Here is a 20,611-nt window from a genome sequence, read left to right as displayed (position 1 = left end):
AAAGCCTTTTACAAGAAACCCTCTCTATTTCTATAGTTCACAGTCTCTCAGCCTGTACTAGTATCAAAAGAAATATGCTTTAAAATACTTTGCACTCTGGAAAAGACTAAGATTTCTCACTATAATTACTACATCCAAAATGTAACCCTTGTGTCAACCCTGAAAAAACTGAAATTACTTTGCTAGTAAAGCAAATGGGATGTAACTTGAAGCAGTGGTATCAATTCACAGACAAACCTGAACATATTCCACATTTTCAAAAATGTCTCCGCGGTGATAACGAACAGGCTGATCCCACTGACAGTGCAAGCTATGCTGCTGGTTGCCCAGTCTGCAAATCTGGTGGTTCCCTGCAGAGCAGAAAATATTTTTTTATACTAGAGAAGTATGGTTTCTGAGAAGACAGACAGCACACAGTCAACCTCTCTGCCCCCAGTATGGTCAATCTTTTTTATTTACTCCATCAGCCCAGAGGAAACTCCAACCTCAAAAGACTCAAAAAAGAATTTCCTGCTCAAGAACATACTACAATCGCTTGTTTTAATAAGAAAAACCCAAGAGCCACTCAGGGCTATCTGAATATATGAAGAAGTTATATCCTGACACTTATCTGAATATGTGCCGTATTTCATTGCTTTAATGAGCATGAACACTAAAAAGTTGTACCTAATTGAGCTTCTTTTGCCATCTGTGTCTCATGAATGATGTTCCTCAAGATTTGTTCCTCCTGGATGAGCTTGTACTTGTCTAAAACATCTTGTTGCCTAAGGTAATGGTCATGCTGCTTTTGATATTCCTTTAATTCATTTAATGTTCGCTGAAGTGATCTTGGAAATTAAACAGAGAAGATTTACTTTGAATGCTTTTTAGAATATCACCTTTTCCTACACTCTTGCATATTTTTAACTCTAGGTTTCTTAAAGTATTCTTATGCTTAATTCTATTGCATAATCAAAGAAATACAGAAATTTAAAAACAATTCTTCTTGAAGTGTAAATAACTGCTGCAACAGAACTACAGAAGTTAGATTGTAAGCATTGCCACTGGGATATTTTAGTTACCTATGCTGGGCTTCCAATTTTTGCTCAAGTTTTTGCTGACATAGGACAGCATGCTTCCTTTTTACAGCTTGCTCAAACCCTGGTTTGGCCTGTAGAGCATGATCATAACACAGGACTGAGTGGTTGTACTCTCCGAGCATCTGAAGAATGACCAAGAGAGAGAATTAGCCATTGTGCAGTAATAGTTAATAAACAATACTCAGTTTTTAAAGAAGCCATTAATTGAAATTTTAATTTATGATAACAAGTAGCCTGTCATTTCTGACACTCAAGCCACTACATCTATTAAAGAAAGGCTGCAGAAGAATTTTACTGGAATTTATTTCCAGGTGCAGAGAAAAGCCTTTACTAATAGACAGACTTTTGAATAAAACTATCTTAACAGAATCTTAAGCATTAAGCATGAGATGCACATGGAGCACAAGACACACTGTAAAAGATTAAACCATTACAAGTCAACCTCAAAAGATTAAATAATATTTAATTTTCTTCAAGTCTTGGAAAATAAAGATTGTATTTACTGCGTATATATTTCCTAAAGTGTAATAGCTGGTAAAGAAGTCACTGTAATCCAGAGCTGCATGAACCACAATAGCTGCATCTGCAGAGAAGTGAGCCCGGTGCAAAATATTTGCCAAATTTACCAGTGCAATGTCTTTATTTTGCCTAAAAGAATAGAAGAAAATAAATAGGAAAAAAATTAAAAACTAAAATTAAAGTAAGACTGTGTAAGAATCATGCACAAGGATACATTAATTTGCCAGTCACACATTAAAACATATCACTTGCTAGAAAAAGGTCTCAACTATTTATATGTCTAGTATAGCACATAGAGACCAAGAACAAGTAACATAGATTATTCCTTAGCATACTGTCTTAGAAACTAAAACCTGTTTACTAACCAGGATAACTAGAAAAGCAATCTGAGAAGAAATCCTTATTAGCAATTCTTACCTTGAAGAAAAATGAAGGGCACGCATGGCACATTCTACTACTTGGTATGGCTCATTCTTTATTCGCCAGTAAAAAGAAGCCATGTTATAGAGTACCCAGGAAGAAGAGTTCTGCAGTAAAGAGAAACACATGAACTGTACGAACTACTAACACATGAACTAAAAGGTTAATCAGGGCTTTAATTACTATAGGATGAAAATCTGAGCACCAAAGCTGGCGCTCAGCTGCTCTAAGCTATCCTTCTCCACTGGAAAGCTGCCATTTGCAACAGTTGTCAATGTTTAGGACCACTGAACTAGCATACTCATGTATTAAAGAAACAGAATTTCTGCATTTCAGGCAGGTAAAAATACAAAATGAGGTGAAATGAGAGGTGACAGTAGTTTAAGCATCAGCATCTTAGCTGGAGTTCAATGAGGGTTCCTAGATTTTGCAGGAAGACATTTAACAAAATCATACACACTTCAGTACTGTTGTTTCTTCTTTGCTCTTCAAGTACCTGTATTTTTTGATTTAAAACTCTAATTACCTTGACAAAGCAAAGAATGTGGCTTGCTAAACAACATAACTACATAAATCCTTAAAGATGACAGAAACTATCTATTTACTGCCTTTTCTGACGCCTTCTCCTGCTTCTACTTGCCTATCAGAAAATGGTCTCAGTTTGCCTTTTGAAACTGAACCGTAAACCAAAAATACACGTGCAAAACTGGATCTGACTGCTTGTACAAGCTGTATCTAAACTTGTGAGACCTCTCCAGCACTCTTTTTTGTGCACCCAGCAAGATTACAGTTTCATACCTTCATAAGCCCGTCATAAATACGGTGACCTATTTCCTCTATACTTCTTCCCAGTCTCCGTGATAAGTATGTGAAGATTGGATCTTCTTTAGGTAACAGGGGTGCAGAAAGATTAACCCTTTCTTGGACACCCTGAAATAAAAATGGAATACAGGTATTTGCTGACACTTTAGAGTAGAGAAATACAAACAAAAGCATTACTCCAGGAAAACACGTGGCTTGGTTATTTTACAATCTTATCTTCCTTTCAAGATCTTTGGGAATTGATAGAACAATTTCACCTCTGACAGATAATAATATATATTATTGCAGATGGGAAAACAGTAGAAGCAGCCAAAAGCACCTCTACTTGTGAGTTCTACAAGGGAAATACTCAGTTCTGGTAGCACTCTGTATCTGGCAGCTACTGATTTCACTAATGACCACTGAAGCACAGAAGTCAGTGTTGTAAGGTTACATTCACACAGTGGAAGTATTCCTACACCTCTTCTCTTTCTTCCTTCCCCAAGCACAAACACACTTCTTTCAAAAATACATCCAGACCCAGAAACAAAAAACCCACTTAGTGTTTAGCTGTAAGAAAATCCTTATTTGTTGATGAAAAGACTTGCAATAAAATAAATATCAAGATAAAAGCACTAAAGCTGCATCTGCATTAGAAAATCTGCTCATATAATGCTGTTGACAAAACCAGTTTTCCTACCACTCTTGTGCTCTAACTTTTTTAGAGCAGTTGAACTTTGTACTAGTAGGGAACAATTATCTCATCCTCTGGGTTAGGGCCTGGCATTCAGATACCAAACAGACACTCATGTTTGTTAGGATGTACCAACAAAACTGCAAACAATTTTTTTATTCTGAATCTTCACACATTTTAATGATCCTGTTCAGCATTCTCCAAATTTCAACTGAGACGACTCACAAGCTAGTAGTAGTCTCAATGAAAGCTACCAATTTGCTAATGAAATGTATTATGAAAACAAAAGACTCCGTTTTCCTAAAAATGCCTTCTATAATAAGGGAAAAAACAACAAAAGAGAAACTGTATACCTGATGGAACAGGTGTAACCTCCAGTACACAAGTACTTTAATCAGGGCCCAACTGTAGTTTTAAAAAAGTGTGAAACAGTCTTGGAAGATTACAATACCTTTCAACCTGGAGTGAGAACTGCCAGTAGCAGTTTTCTATTCCTCCTCCTAATGGGGGAAAATACTTACTTGCATTTGCTCACTTACCCGTAAGTGCTGAAAAGCATGAATACTGTATGGAAGATCTAGAACTTTTGTACAGTCTGGCTGCTGCAGGTCTGGAGGCACTGGGGACTTTGTGTCTATATAGTCTTCAGGGCTGAGGACATAATAACATAACACAGCAGACTGCAGATTAAAATACTGCTGAAGCTCCTAAGAGAGAGTACGATAGCTGATACAGAGAGTACTCTGACTTCATCATTACAGAAATCCCCTGTTCGGGCTCATTAGCCCATTTATTCTGTATTCCCAGATTTCAGTTGTATTGGGATGTCATGGCTATAGGATAAAGTAAATAAATTTGTCTGCTTTACAGAAAATATCAACATTTGGATAGCCTCCAAAATGTATCAGGGTCAACCTAGTGTATCACTGCTATGATTAATGATGTATCTGCCAGGCAAATGGCAATGCATGCAGGCTCTTCAGCTGAAACAAACAAACCAATCCCAAATACGGGGGATGAGAAGTCCAAATGAAGGTTTATGACAATAAAATTGATTTTTTCCCACTTCAAGTACTCATGTGATTATGATAAAAAAACCAACTAAAACAAAACAGTCATTCCTGAAGATGAATTACCAATGAAGCTGAATGTCAAGTACACTGGCTGCTCATCCTTCACTTTATAAACACGGGACAAAATATGAGCAGAAAGTTCAACAGCTTGGTAATCAATGGAATTTCATTCAAATTTGAGTCAAGACAGTTTCCACTAAAATAAATATCCAGCTCAAAACACTGAAAGCACACTCAAGCAAATTCAACCCCCTTCTACATGACATATTTCACTTTAATTTACACATCTGGTTGTATCGGTACCAAGGAACAGTGGTAGAACTGGGAAGAAAGGAAAAGTTTCAGGGCAGGGCTAGCATAGATGGTTTGGGGGAAACAGCTTTTGTACATTGTACCTGCTCACAACTACCGGCAGATGTTGTTTCAATTTTATTCCACAGTAACACAAAACAAAAACTGCCATCTAAAGAAAGTCAGTGCTGGTCATTTTTCACTTGTGTTTAGAGGTACTCTTGATTTTATTTTCATTCAGTAAAAATCTCAGAATATAAAGTATGTTATTAAAGCATCTTATTACCGGATATCTTTGCTCTCTAAGGTGATGTATGTGCCATCATACAGATCTAGGTCCCCCAGGGGCACCTTTGCTTTAATGCAGTCTGGATCTTCTTTATTATGCCTTTGTTCCAGCCCTGTGTCTCTGTCCTCATTTTCCTCTATATGAATCTTTTGAGCAACTAACTGTTTCTGTAGGGAAGAAAAGGAAACAGAAGCATATGACACCAATGAAAGCAAACACTACAGTTGTTACAACTCAACAGTCTCACCTTTTCCTTAAAACAAAGTTCATCTGAAGAAAATCTAAAAAATTCTCATTAAATTTTGGTAATAGTTCCTTATCTTTTATAACATCTGTAGGACTTTTTTGGATTTGGATGGCATATAAATGCTTTCCTTAGAGATAATATAACTTGAATGAGCCCTTATTTCTCCTGTTTGCCTAAAAAGCAGGCTAGTATCATTCCAAATCTATGGTAGGCCATTTAGGAAAAGAAGAAATGGTTGCTACAAGTACAACAAATCTTTTCACATTTGGCCCCCTTTCTGTCAGTAACACCTTGTGGAAATAATACAAGACATTGCAACAAATCATCATCAGTCAGTGTGCTAAGTACAACTGAACATGAGTACATGTGAATAGTACTGTACGTGAATATCTGTGAAATGAGAAAACCCGCATTTGTAATTAAAGCCATACACATTTGATTACATGCTACTGTGAAACAAGAGATACATATACTAGTAGAATTTGTATGAGAATTTTATAAGTTACAATAGGTAACTGCTGCTCAAAGTCATTTGTGTACCAGAAGTTGGACATCAGCCATTTCCACACCCACAACCCATGCCCCAAAAAGCTTGCAAGTGTTATTCTATCCACAGCTAAAATGTCCATCACCACAAAAAAGATTGTACTCTGATGAGAAAGACTGGCTGAACAGAGTCACCCCAGGGGCAGTCCAGCTTATTTTCCTTTCTCCTACTTCACCCATTCACCTAAAGCTACCTTTGGTGTTCATCTAGCTTTCTTTTCTCTGGTGTTCATGTAGCTTAACTTATTTATCCCAATCTGATAAAACCAAAGCTGGCACAAGAAAGGGGTGCATGGCCAGAAGGGCTGTCAGCTGTCTGCTTACCTAACCCCTATTATATTTAAACTTCAGTTTATCAGTTCGAAGTTCATTAAACCCTTTCCAAAAGGGTGGTCTCAGACCCCATTTCAATAATAAAAAGGCTTGAAGAAAAACAGAGATGATTTGCTCTGTGTTCTTCCAAAATACAGTACAACACAATCTAGTGACTTTACCCAAAAATGTTAAGATTTATGGCTAACAACAGGGAATGATACAACTGGAGACCAGTTAGGCAAACTTGAGGCAAAAAGTTATTGAGATCTGAAAAATTTTTCATCCTTTCATTGAAGGAGAACTTTGCCAATAACAAATTTTTTTCGTCATCTAAAACTATCACTATAAAGTCTATGGGAAAAAAAAATCTGTATTTTCAGAATTAATTAGTACTTAAATGTTATACTTTACCTCCAGTTCTTTGAGGTAGTTAACTGTTGTTTCTTGTCTCATTAGTATTACCAAATCATGTGGGTTTCTCAAGTTCATTGGTGAATCCACCTGCAAGACATTTTAACAGTCCATCATGTAAGATATTCACCTAATTATAGTGATTTTAAAAGAAGGCAATTTTGTTCATTCAATCACAGATTGTCTGTTCAGAGGTTTTCTGTCCAGTCAACATTCATAACATGTTCATTATGAAAATCCATACTTCAAACAACATTGTCATTTGAGAATCCAATTCAACCCATGCTTTTAACTTTAAACCAATTTTAATTAAATCAGGTACACAAGTTCTAAGCATAAGAGGCAAATAAATTTCCACAACAAACATTACTAAGAGTACTTACTGCAGAAATACTAGATATCTTAAACTGCAATCACAGAAGCTTATTTTTTTTTGCACCTTGAAAATTCCTCCACCACGTCCCTCAAAAGGCATATAGGTGTTCAAGCCCTCTCTGCAACTCATTTAACACACTGGCCCACCATTAGGATCTACTGCCTTCAGAATTAATAAGTAAAGGAACAAAATCAAGAGGGAAGCAGGGGAAGACTGTAAACTCTGTTACAGAAACCATGCTACAGCTTCCATAGCTACGCAGAGGAGTTCCCAGCTCCATGAAGAGGGACATTAGAGGCAAGTCACAGATAGAGCAGTTACACGTCAGCCCCTGGCTGGGCTCAGTTAACTGCAGCACTTCACCCCACGGCTGAAACACCCCAGCCTTGTCCTCATGCCAAACTCTGCTGTCTCACTGGGTGGGGAAAGTCCCTACAGTGGAGAAGGTGGTGGAGCAGCAGCTGAGCTGATGCAAAGGCTCACCTCCAGGCTTGCAGCCCTGTTTCCTCCCCTGTGTCAGGGTCAGAGCAGTACACTTAGCTGCACACCAGCTGTGGTAACCACCAGGATCTCTGGGAAGCTAACCCAAACTCAGGAGCTGAACAGAATGTAACTCCCTCCTGGTTGTTTTGTCTGAACTAGTAAACTAAATTAGTTCATGAAGGATTCAATGGGCGTGAGAACAGAAACAGGGAAATAGGAGTATGTGACGACAGGGTGAAAACTGACAAGGACAGAAACATCTCACACTTTTAACATGACTGTTAGATGGTCTACATCAAGATGTTTTTTCCTGGATCTGCTCAGTCTCCATTCAAGTTTTCAGGATACAGAACCTGCTGCTGCATGAAGATGTGCAAACTTGATGACATTACAATTTAATGGAAGTCTGCCATATATACAGGTGCAGGAGAACCTCCAGAACCACAGTTCTTCCTTTTCTGTCACCTTTCCAAATAGCTTGGACAAATTTCTGTTACACTCTCTTACTGCAGAGAACTGCATGTCCAGCATATGTTCTGGTCATAACGTGTCCTGTCAACAGGCTACACCTTAGGCTGTACTCTCTTGGTTGTGAGTCAGGTAAGAAGCTCAAATCTGCTTTCTCTGGACTACTGACTGTGAAGTCTACATTTGTTGCAAGATTCTTGACTGAGTAAGGACCTTGTCCTCTGAGATATAAACACTTGTTCCTTTTACTAAACCCTAAGGGTGGTTTTGGCTGAATTTGGCTAAGTATTCCTTTCCAAAGCAAAAGCTGCAGGGCTTCTTTTAGTATGGAGCCATTTTGATGGGTGGCTACCTATACAGTCCAAACAGTTACATAAAAAAACTCAGTTTCTTCCTTAGCAAATTAATTCTCTTGTATCACCAGACAAATAAAAAATAATGGGTGCTACTGACACTAATCAATTTTTACACTGTGAATTTGGAGATTCTGGATTAAACTGTTGCAAATAAAGGATGACCAAGTATCCACCATGATGCAGAGAAGCACAGAAAATACCATTTCAAAAAAATCTAATGATTTTGTTAGCTGAAGTATTAAAGTCTACAGCATTTTATTCACGGTCATATTTCCTATTTCTTCCTACGGGCCCCACCTCACTCTGAACTGGCTGCACACAAGGACAGAGTTATGCACTGAATGTGGCACTGGTTTATGCCTCACTTGCTAAAGAAATGACCACGGTATGTGCAAATGAATGAGAGATTAATTTGCAAAGAAAATAAGTTTTACTGTGTTTAAAGCACTTCATTACCCATTCCAAAATAGCACTGCTCATCTGACATCTAAAGGCTGCTTGCATGATTCCACACAGTCACTGAGGGGAATATCAGCCCTACTTTCAGTGACAAACAGCATCTGGGCATTTTTGGAGAAAGTTATGCAGGCATCACCAATCAGAAAACCTTATTCTGAAAGATGAAGGATCTTGGCTTATCATTCATTCAGAAACAGAATCATATTCAGGGTCGCCTTCTATTTTTAACTTTTGGCAAGACAGCCTCATGAGAAGTCTGAATTTAGTATTGGAGAATTTGGAGCAGTATGTTACCAACCCAGTGTGTGTGGGCTGACAGGAAAGCAATGCAATAAGTACTACACTCCCATCAACTATTATCTGGCAGCAGAAACCAAAGTTTCAACAGCCAAACAGCAATATAATTGAATTAATTCATAAAGTTATGGTGATCCACCAGGAAATCATCCCAGTTAAGGATATTTTTCTTTAGTCTTCAGATTTTCCCTTCCACATCTGACTCAGTTGTCACCAACAAATAAGTACTTTTTAATAACAGCAGAATCCTTCAGCCTAGTAGAAAGTTAACCTTACCAGTGTGTAAGCACAAAGCTCCTAACACAGAATTTTAGTAGTTGCATTGGGATTGCATGGCAAGGGATGCCTTCTGTGAGAAGCTGCCAGAAGCTAAGTCTGACAGAGAAGCCTTCAGCTGGCTCCGAGATAGATTCGCTGCTGGCCAAGGCCGAGCCCATCAGTGACTGTGGCAGTGCTGCTGTGATAACACATTCAAGAAGGGAAAAGAAGTTACTGTGGCCAAAAAAAAAGTAAGAATATGCAAGAGAAACCAAGGTCAGTGGAGAAGGAGTGAGAAGGTGCTCCAGGTGCCAGAGCAGAGATTCCCAGCAGCCTGTTGTGAAGACCATGATGAGTCAGGCTGTCCCCTGCAGCCCATGAGGGAGCAGAGATCCACGTGCAGCCTAGGGGGGACCTCACACCACAGCAGGTGGATACCCAAAGGAGGTTGTGAACCTGTGGGAAGCTCACACTAGAGCAGGATTTTTGGCAGGACCTGTGGCCCTCCAGGAGACCCACACTGGAGCAGCCTGTTCCTGAAAGATGGGATCTCCTGGGAGGGACCTTGAGCTGGAAGAGTTTGTGACAGCCCATGAGAAGGAACCACACTGGAAGTGTTCATGCAGGACTTTCGCCTGTGGAAGGGACATGACATTGGCATCCAGGAAAGAGTTCTTCCTTGGAGGAGGAGTTCTTCTTGGAGGAAGCTGTGGTAAAACCACTCTGTGATGAACAGACCACAATGCCCACTCTTCATCCCCCTGTACCATCCATGAGGGAGGAGGTAAGGAATCAGGAATTAAGTTAAGTTCAGGAAAAAAAAAGATGAGTTGGGGGAAGGTATTTTTAAGATTTGCTTGTATTTCTCATTACCCTACTCTGGTCTGATTTGTAATAAATTAACTCATTTCCTCAAGCTGAGTCTGTTCTGCCTGTGGTGGTAACTGGTGAGTGATCTCTCCCGGTCCTTATCCAAACTCTTGAGCTTTCTCTTGTATTTTCTCTCCCCTGTGCAGCTGAGGAGGAGTGATAAAGCAGCTTTGGTGGGCACCTGGTAAGCTCTTCATTACCCCCCTCTCTGTAGTGACAGACTGATGGCTTTTGAACTGAAACTTATTAATCTCAGATCCAGTCAGCAAAGCTGTGAAGACTTACAGTTCATTATTCAGCTTTTTACAACACCCATCCCTACATCAAACACATTTTCTTCACAGTGCCAGCCATTTGTACAGTAAGAAAAAGACAAAGCTGACATACTGAGCTGTGAAGAGCACCAATACTGTGTTTGCCATTGAGGGGAGTAGTGACCTCATGAAGAATACAGTAAGTTGCAAACAAAGGTTTGCAACTGCATAATGTGTACAGCACAGATATGAGTAGCAGCAGTGATAAAGATAAGTGGGAAGCAGGATGTGCTGAAATCAGGAAGACACACTTGAAGCCCTGCAGGGCTTGTTACATGGATGCTCACACTTCCCTCATGCTGCTTGTGCTCAAGTTCCACCTGGCATCTTCCTGCTTTCCTGTGCAGCCACATCCCCAAACCAGGAAAATTATACCCTTAATAAAACCACAAAATAATCAGAACTTTCTTGTGAGCTGCGGCTTATTAAAATTCAAAGATAAGGCAACATAGCCCAGAGACTTGGAAAAGCCCTCAGAGCTTCACTCACTTAGTCAGAAATACAATAGTCCAAATAAAATTTGATGGATACCTCGGGACTGTTCTGGATTATGCCCTTCCTTCCCACAACAAGACTCCAGGTAGATTTCAGAGGATACTGGTTTCACTCAGACTCATGTCATGCTTGTGCTCTTACAAACACTTGCCACCTTCACCACCTCATGCAAAGTCTGTCGTGCCTTGTCACCTGATTTTGGAATCAGACGAGTGAAAAATACACAGATATTGTGACTTGGATCATGTTTTTCAAAATGTAAGCAACTCTCCATAAGGGTCCTCTGGGATGAAACAGAACAGATGTCAACCTGCACAGCAAACACAGCCTCATGGTGTGGAGAGTGGAGACCCCTGCACCAGAACAGATGCTTTGTCCAACTTAGTAATTTTTAACTCTGCTTGGCTGACAGCAAAGCACCACATTCATTTATTCTTCCTCCAAAGTGCTGAAACTGTGACATGCAAGATGAAGTGCTTGAAATGCAAGAATTTGACTTCAATTCCAACACAGTAAACAGGGAAAAAAAGTTGTGCTGAAAAGCTTTCTTTGAACCTTTGACAGCTACTGTAGTTACACTGCAGAAAGCCTGCCAGTAAAACACTTTTAGAATAAGTGTTTTCTGTTCAACTTTGCCCAAAGGTGAAAGTTTCTTTATAAAGCACAGTTCAAATTTATTCACTGTCACAAAGTACACCAAGAACCTGATTCAGCGAGAGACACACAGAATTTGTGTAATGAATAAAGACAGCGAGTTGAATCAAACCCTGAAGTTTTAGTCTCCTATGTTACCTCCACATATCAAAGTCTCTCAGCAATTAGACTTGCAAGTTTTGCCAAACTTTCCAGGTTATTTTGCCCAACAATTCAGTTACATTGCACCAGGAAGTAATTATTTTAAAATGAAGGTCGATGAATGCCTCAGTCAACTATTTTTAAGTAAGGCTTTTTTTTAAAGCACTGTGGAAACCCCACTGTTAACTGAGGCACCGGCACATCAAAATCAGAACTGCTGTTAGTGCCTCTGCACATCCTAAAAGCATTATACTACATGCAGAAGGCAGATTATTGGAGAAAGAAGCTGAAAACACACTGTATCAAATGATGACATACAGAAATATGGGCTCCCATATTTGTTTTACAGGCAGTGGATGTTTTGTCACTGTACAAAATAAAGGCAATTCCCCCTCCAACAGGCTGGAACGTCTTGAAGTCTTGAGGGGGAGCACTGAAAACTAGTGCTTGTCTTTTGGTATATTCTTGCTGTCTCGAGATACTTTACACTCCAACATTATGCTACATAGCATTTCTGAGGAAATGCCACAAAAAATCTGTACAGGTTTCAGTGCAAGACAAACTACAAAACTGGAAAATAAACTGACTCATCCAAATGATGAGTAGGCAGTGTCAGAAGATACTTGTTCCAATATTGTCACTGAAAAATTCACACAGAAAAATGACGTTGAAATGAGTTTTTATAAGTATAGAGCCATTTAAAAGCTTACTGCTGCAGAACCTGTTAACAAACAGCACTAGATATTTTGATATTATTAATACTAACTGTGCTACAGGGAAAACACAAATTTTAAACACTTGTAGCACTTCAGAAATAAAACCTAACAAAGTTGCAGTATTACTGAATAGCTCTGCTCAACTGACATCACACAAGCTATGAATATCCTAGGTAACAGATCTAAATGCATCAAAGGGAAACAAGACTTTACTTGGAACACTATGTGTCCAATGTGTTGCTAGTCATATTTAAGGGTACAAATTTCTAACCTGTATATTCTAGGTAAGGCTTATATTCTTCAGTCCCTATATGCTCAGCTGAATCAAAACAAGAGATGGAGAGATCATTCAGATTACATCTGTAAAGAGCAAGTACTTTTTTTCATAAAAGCAGACTGGTTCTTGATGTCTCCTCACTGCCAAATCCTAAAACTGTCAAGTGTTCTAATATTGAAAATACAGACAGGAAGACTAATTATTAGACCTACAAGATATCTAAAAAAGATTAATTCTGAGCAGTAATTTCTTCAGCAAATGAACAATAGAAAACCCATTAATTTTTTCTGTTAAACTTTGAGGGAAATGACTTTATCCAGCAGTGTATTTTTAAAGCAGGCAGGTACACGCAATAACAGTGGATATCAGTCTTGCTGACTCTGATCTTTTGGGCTTTGGTGGGGTCTTCATGCAAACATGTGCCTGGGCCAATTCCGAGGCTACCCGTCAGCTGTGAAGCTCACAATAAGGGGAAGGCATTCCAGGCACAAAGCACAACCCTCACCACAGAACAGCCAGTTTGAAACAGTTATTCATATCATCTTTTCAGATTGTCCAACCTTTATTTTAAAGGTGACAGAAAACAGGAAATACAGTGTGAGGACCCTAAAAGAAACGGGACCTGGGAACACAGTGTGTCCAGAGGACAAAGGCTGTATGAAAACCAGGAGCTGAGGAATGAGCAGGACATGCCCTACACATGGTCAGAGCCACTGCAGCAGCACTCTGGACTTCCAGCCGGAACTGCCTTGGTGTGCATTACCATGCTCAGATAATCCAGACATCTCTGCACCAAAGCTTTTCTGTCAGCAGTCAAAACCTGCCATAAGATTACCTGCTGGACTGTGGCAGCTGCAACTCAGCAGCCCTTGAGATCTGCCTCTTAGCTCGTCCACCTCAGATGCAAATCTCTCACTGCTGATTTGGGAGCAGTGGAAGCCACTTCTCTACCACGACTCCACTGAATGAAACATTTGCATTTCTGATGCCACATACAGGCTACCACAAGGCCTATTTTTATAAATTTGGATCTAGTTATGATGTTCACAATGACACAGACAGACATAGGCTGTGCTCCCCTGGGAGCAGGCAGCACTGGTGAAGTGCAGTTCTAAATGCCTGCCTGGGACAAGGACATTAAGCAACTCAGCCATTCACAAAACATTCAGGCTAAAAAACTTCTTTTACACTTATGTAAAGGCAGAAAATGTAAAGATATATATTTTTTAAACTACTATTTTTCATAGCACATGAAGGCCTATGGTCCTCTGGTGATCAAGAGAGAAGTTCTAAACAAGTTTTCCTTTTCTTAAAGAAAACCTTACCTATGCCTTAAAGAAAACCTTACATCAGAACCATTCCGCTTCAGCTCATCCTAGGGACAGGGTAACATCTAATAAACTACAGAACATTCAAACCAACCAGCCCAGGTGTCTTTGCACATCCTCGTAAGGAGGGACTGACAACTATTTTGGGGAAGGCATAGCTCCACCTTACACAATTCAGTAAAAATGAACAATTTTTGTGTATGTGTGTGGGGGTTTTTTTGTTTACTTGTTTGTCTTTTGTTTTTTTGTTGTTTAGCACACAATAGACTTGGAAGGATAAGAAATTCAGTCAAGCAGGATTTCATGCAAACAAGCAAACTAACCTTTAGAGTAAGAGCAAAGCAAACATTCACCTGTCATTTTCAAGATAGGACTACTTAATGTATCACAGAAGATGCTTTTGTAAGCAGGAAATAGCTTTTTATTTGGCTGCACTAGAATCTCAGCTTTCCTTGGGTTTGGATGGCTGCTTTTCCTGTATTCTTGAGCACATGGACCACTGCTCTCATTTCAACCTGTTAGCATACATGTGCACTCAGATGCCAGACAGAGTAATGCATTAACTAACTCTAAAGCCATCCATGAATCAACTTGCCTTGCTGCTGCTTGAGGTGCACTTGCACTCAAATCTGCAACCAAATGAACAACTGGCAGGTACTGTCTCTCCTCTCTACTGGACTATGCCAGAGTGAAGCACACTACACCACTGCGGGAAATCCAGATGTCACATTCATTGAGCAGCTGGTTGTCTTAATTCCAAATAAGTTAGCCAGCATTGCTCTTTGACTCTCCTCTCCAGATCATCTCTCATGAACTTCAAAACACATGACAACACATTAAAACTAAAACAACTTTTTGCCAACTCAGATTTCTTGCCAGGGGCTCTTTGCTCCTGACAACACTTTCCCAATCCTGCTTTGGATCATCTGCCTAGAAGTTTCTGTACTTTGTTTCATTATTCTGACCTAACTTCTTCAGAGTTTACAGCAGTCCACAAAAAGGCAGCCCTTTGAGTCCCCACTAGCTTGCTCAGTTTTAATCACCTCCATCCAGGTATCTCTAGAAAGATCCCACCTCTGCTCTCATATGTCAGGTCTCCGAGCCATGGTAGCAGCTGGTCCCCACCATTAAAGCCACGAATGACTGCATTCTGCATTGCTTTTCATGTGACAATTGTCTGTCCTCTCTTTACACCGAGTTTCTCTCTTCTCTGGAAGCACACTAGTATTTCTGTAGAGTGACTAGCTTCCCTACTGGTAGACAAGCACTGTCAAAAATCAGTTATATATTAGCCTGAACTTTATACTGTGAGTTGTGAAATGGCTTATAAACATGTGCACTGAGCAGATATTATCTCATTAAAGAGAGACGATTAGTCAGTCTGGCCTTGCAAGAGCACACATTTGAAGGTAGACTCAGACTAAAAGAAGAATATGAACTGATCCAGAGAATGATGTCTTTGATCTGAAAACCAGCTACTATAGCAACAGATACAGCTTGATGGCTTTTTTCTTGATGGCTGAGACTCTGAAATATCATATGCACTGCTAGTAATTTGTTTTGTCATTTAGAAATGCTCACTAGAAACTTGAACAGGGCCTACTTAGCAAGTACTCTTGTTTACTAGATGAAATCTTGATGATATATGGAAAATTGTTTGGTCTGTGCTAATTTTGCCACTGCTGCCAGGTTTTTGTACCACTAGGAAATCAAGGCTGAGCCAGGGTACTCCTGTGGCCTTGGGTCACAGAAAAGTCAATCTCACTTGAATGCTTGAATACAGTCCCATATTAAATGCTTGCACCCTTGCTGCACTGTAAGGAAAAAAAGCTAAGAGAGGCTTTAGGTCAATAATTTATAATAATCTCATCTTTCCTCCCTCAAACACATTCCAGCAATGATCTTTTGTATTTAGGTCAGGATTTGTGACTCCTGCTGTCAGCTCCTCACCCACTGGTTCCGCACTTTGGTAAGAAGGAAAACAAAGCTCACAGCAGCAAACTCAAAGCTACAAGGAAGTCACTTGTCACTGGTGCTCATCTGCATTTCCACTGAGAGTGGCTCATTCAGCAGTGGGAATGTCTGGGTCTTACTATCAATTAAGTTCTGCCTATCTCTTAACTATATAGGCTTCATTCAGATAAAGTGAAGTAGTCCAAGTGAAGATCAAGCCTGTGCCTCTCTAAAAAGCTGGTAATCTTTGAAGATGTGTTTCAGACTTTAAGAATGTTAGTATTTCCAAAATTAAATCATATAAATGCTGATTAATATCACCACTCTTTGCTACCAGGAGCCACTTGCAGTCAGAAACTGCTGTGCTGGAAGCACTGCAATGAGCAGTGCAAGGTCCAACAACAGCTGACCACCAGCAACATTCCCTGGAGCACATAACAAACAGAGGTCTGCAGTGCCAATGAATCACAGAGTATCTCAGGTTGGAATGGAACCCTGAGTTCTCATGATACATAACAACTTAAAGAAAAATACTCTGAAAGATTAAAGCAAAGGAATGCTCTGCAGTGAAGTTGGAGGCTTTTGTCCTGTTAATAAGTTGTTGGTATTATGAGGACAGCTTAAATATTTTGGAATATTGTGGTTCGACCAATTAACTGATAAATCCCTTATGAATCTTCCAAGTGCTGCTGAGATGCTGCTTGAACTCAGACACATTTGGTGTTGAGACCACTTCCCTGGGGAGCCTGCTCCAGTGACCGACCACCCTGTCTGTGAAGAACCTTTTCCTAATGTCCAGTCTGAACTTGCCGTGGCACAGCTTCTTTCCACTTCCTCATGTCCTCTCACCAGTCACCAGAGAGAGGAGATCAGCACCTGTGCCTCCACTGCCTTGACTGAGGAAGTTGTATGCTTGGATGAGGTCTCCTCAGAATTAGGCTGAATGAGCTGAGGGACCTCAGCTGCTTCTTGTAGCCCTTGAGAACTTCCATCCGCCTGCTTGCTCTCCTCTGGGAGGGCACACACTCTAAGAGTCTAATATCCTTATCCTGAGGCACCCAAAACTGCATGCAGCACTCAAGGTGTGACTGCACCTGTGCAATGAAGAGTGGGACAACAACAATTCCTGCCTGCTGCTGGACAGGTGGAGACTGTCACTTTTGCTGCTAACTACTGAACTACTGCTACATTTTGGCACTTAAAACAACATTGAAGTTTACTAAAAAACTTATCCAGTGATTCCCCAAAACACAAGTAAGTGGAAAAAATGAAATTCAGAGGTGTCATGCAGAGTTGGCAATAGCAATAAGCACAAATTTAAATACAATTTTCACAAGAGCCACTAACAGCTGCCAAAATGCATCTAATTACAAAAAGCTCACTGGACAATTTGCAGCACTACATTCCAGGTACCGAAGAATCTGGCTTCTCATAGCCCAAGTAAGAACATACTTATAATTGGAATTGCCTTGCACACCTGGAAATGGGTGAATTAATTTTGACCATGCAAGTAAGAGAAGCTATTCCACAGATACTGTTTTCTCACCTCACCTACAGACTTTGAGAACTTGACAGAGGGAACATGCGAATGCCCCTGCTTACAAAGCCTTTGGAACTGTAATAGAAAAGACTAATGCACAGCAATGGTACAGTGGAAGCTTCTACCTGTACCATCAGTTAGCTGACATAATGAAAAACCATGCCTTCAAATAAGTAATGAATTTAGCTAATAAGATTTTCAAGCCTTTTTATCTAATTGGATTTTTTCCAAGTCACAGCTGCTTTTCTTGCAATAATCAAAATCAACACCTAGCCCAAATGTTATAATATACACTCAGTATACACACACAGATGCTTCCAAACCATTATCATATACTTGCACCACTTCTCCACTATATTAAGCAGCAAAAAGAGATGAGACAGCACTGGAAGTGGTGTCATTAATTAATTTATTATTAATGAGGGTGTTAGAGTGCCTGGATCCACCGAGACAGCCAAAGTGCCCGAGAACCATAAAGACAGGAGGAGTTTCCTGCAGAGAAAAGTCTGCTCCACCTGTCTGAGGACCTCAATGCATTCTGACAGAAAACCCGACTAAAAATCCTCACAAATGGAAACTGATAATGGGCATTCATATCTCCACTCTTTTGTACAGGGGGAAGGCCACACTGCTTGCTACAGCGATCAACTCTTCCACTCCAGAGGGAAACGGACAGATCTGGCACAAAAGTAAATTTCTAGTACTGCTCCCTTAACAACAAAGAGGAAGGCAAACAACTAAGAAAAAGCCTAAATATGAGATACAGATCGACTCTTTCAAGCCGCCTAGTGAACATGCGGCACAGCTCACTAAAATAAGACATTTTGACTAAACCCACAGGGCGTGCGTGTGCTCCGGCACCGAGCACACACGCCGCCGCTTCTCTTTCCTACTTCCAGCAGGAAGGAAAAGTGGCCGGGTCGGGTGCGGCTGGATGTGAAAAATCGCAAACTCACTGACATCCCCTCCCCGCGGCGAGGAGCCCGGGGCTGCCCGGGGCCCCCCTCGGGTCCCGGCTGCGAGCCGGAGCCGCGGCACCGCTGCTTTTGCCACCACAGCGGGACCCGGCCTCGTGCCGGAGGCTCCCGGGAGCGGCCCCAGGCAGGAACGGCCGCTGCTCTAGAGTTCCAGCCGAAATTCATCCTCGGCTCACCCCAACCCACCGACCGCCCCTCCCCGCTGCCTCTCCTCGGGGCTCCGGCGGATTCAAGCCACGTTTCACAAGCGACGCCAGCTCGCTGCGGGAGACCCCTGTGCCGGGGCCGCGGGAGCGACCGGCACCGGCGCCCGGCTGCTGCAGCGGCTGCGGGAACAGGCAGGGCTTCGCCCCGGGCCGAGTGCCCCGTGCCCCGCGCCGCACAGCTCGGGGCAGATCAGGGCTATGGGTGAGTGACGGCGCGGACAGGGGCTCTCCGTGCCTCCGCAGCCGGGTGGGCAGCGCCCCACGTCCCTCGGGCCGCTCACCTGCTGCTGGATCTTCCCGTCCTCGGTGACCACCCAGTGGGTGGTGGCAGCGGCGGGCCGCGTCCCCGAGGCCAGCAGCGAGCACAGGCCCAGGGCCCAGCCGGAGAAGACCCATACCCGCCCCAGCCCGCCCCGCCCGGACGCTCCAGCCGCCGCCATCTTCCCCAATCCCGGCCTGCTCGCACCCCCCGGAAGCGGAACGGCCGCCGCCGCCATTTTGGGAGCGGGCGGTGCCGCGCGCTCGGCCCGGTGTGGCCGCGCCGGGGGGCGGAGCGGGGCGGGGGCGGGACGGGCCCGGGTCGGTGCCTGAGGCGGCGCCGGGAGCCCCCGGCTGCAGCGCTTTCAGTTCTGGAGCTGCCCCGGGCTGAGGGGCGGCCAGCAGCGGGAGCGTGGCCTGGGAGCACCGTTAGAGCACCGCGCACCGACTGCCCCGCGCGGGGAGCCGGGCCCGGCCAACGGCGCCTTCCCGCAGCCCTGGCAGCCGCCGGTAACGGCCGAGCTGCTGCCCCGAGCATAAGGCCGGCGTTAAATGCCAACAAGCGCCGTGTGGCGACACGCTGAATTTCGATTTAAAAGAGGTGATTTTTGTCCGGGGCACTGGAACATTTGCCACGACGGGTCGAGGGAACGACTTTGTGGCCAGCACAAACCAAGCCGTACCCCGCAGCCATGTATACACATTAATGCCGGCCTTCCCGGGAGCTGGGTGAAGAGAGCTCTGAAGGCCACATCCCTTCTAATGCTTTCCAGTTAGACAGCAAAACCTGAACTTTGCTTTTCCTGTTCTAGTTGACAGTAAATACCAACCCAGCAGCGGGAGCCTGTTTCCCCAATACCGAGAGAAATCTAAAAGCTGCCACGTTCAAATGTTGATCTGTTCAATCTTTCTGCAGTCCAGCTTCTTGGGAACATCAAACTTCCCAGCGCCTATTAAACAGCAACATTCGTTTGCAACTCAAACTCATTAAGGAGAAACAAGAACAAGTTTACAAAATGGTGAAATGGTATGTCAGTGGTTCAATGGATTTGGTTTCTGTCAGCCTAGAGAAAATACTGCACAAGTATGATAGTTCCTTACTGCTGCCAGAGTTTTCAAATCAGGCGTATTAGATTCCACAAAAAACCCTAGGCTGACCTTCCAAGTGGCTCTTGCTTATTAAAAATGTCAGGAAAATTCACAGACGCCCGAGGTTTATGTCCAAAAAGGAAATAGGAGTCCTGCAACTTTATTCCAGGAAAAGGAGAGAGTCCACTGAGGCACACAGCTGTAGGGTTTTCTCTCTCTAGGGGTTTTGGAGGGCACAGCCTCCTTTTTTCCCAAACTGGCTGCATGTTGCCCTCTTCCTTTCCCCACTTTCTGAGGTACCAGGAAGGTACAGCCTTCCTGAACCGCCTTCCACATATTCCTCCCTTGAACCTACCAAAGTTTTTTTTATACCACAGTTCAGAAACTCAGGTTTGTGCACACCCTTGTCTG

General features: G+C 42.2%; 1 protein-coding gene across 3 annotated transcripts in view; it reads right to left on the bottom strand.

The window, feature by feature from the left end:
* Positions 1-19,350, bottom strand: part of TTC17 (tetratricopeptide repeat domain 17) — a 54,354-nt gene extending 35,004 nt beyond the window's left edge. For 2 of the 3 annotated variants that reach the window (XM_030949051.1, XM_030949050.1), the window contains exons 1-10: positions 19,135-19,350; positions 6,686-6,775; positions 5,164-5,333; positions 4,053-4,164; positions 2,817-2,948; positions 2,016-2,125; positions 1,583-1,727; positions 1,062-1,201; positions 667-827; positions 238-350 (exon numbers count right to left, since the gene is read on the bottom strand). In XM_030949051.1, coding sequence (XP_030804911.1) covers positions 238-350; positions 667-827; positions 1,062-1,201; positions 1,583-1,727; positions 2,016-2,125; positions 2,817-2,948; positions 4,053-4,164; positions 5,164-5,333; positions 6,686-6,775; positions 19,135-19,350 — 1,389 coding nt within the window. The remainder of the gene's footprint in view (positions 1-237; positions 351-666; positions 828-1,061; positions 1,202-1,582; positions 1,728-2,015; positions 2,126-2,816; positions 2,949-4,052; positions 4,165-5,163; positions 5,334-6,685; positions 6,776-19,134) is intronic. The other variant, XM_030949053.1, reaches the window with a different exon arrangement.
* Between the last annotated feature and the right edge of the window lie 1,261 nt (positions 19,351-20,611).

This window comes from Camarhynchus parvulus, chromosome 5 (genome assembly GCF_901933205.1).
Source record: "Camarhynchus parvulus chromosome 5, STF_HiC, whole genome shotgun sequence".
In the NCBI taxonomy this organism is placed as follows: Eukaryota; Metazoa; Chordata; class Aves; order Passeriformes; family Thraupidae; genus Camarhynchus; species Camarhynchus parvulus.
The sequence above is the reverse complement of the archived record's forward strand: the minus strand, read 5'-3'. Positions and strand labels throughout refer to the sequence as shown.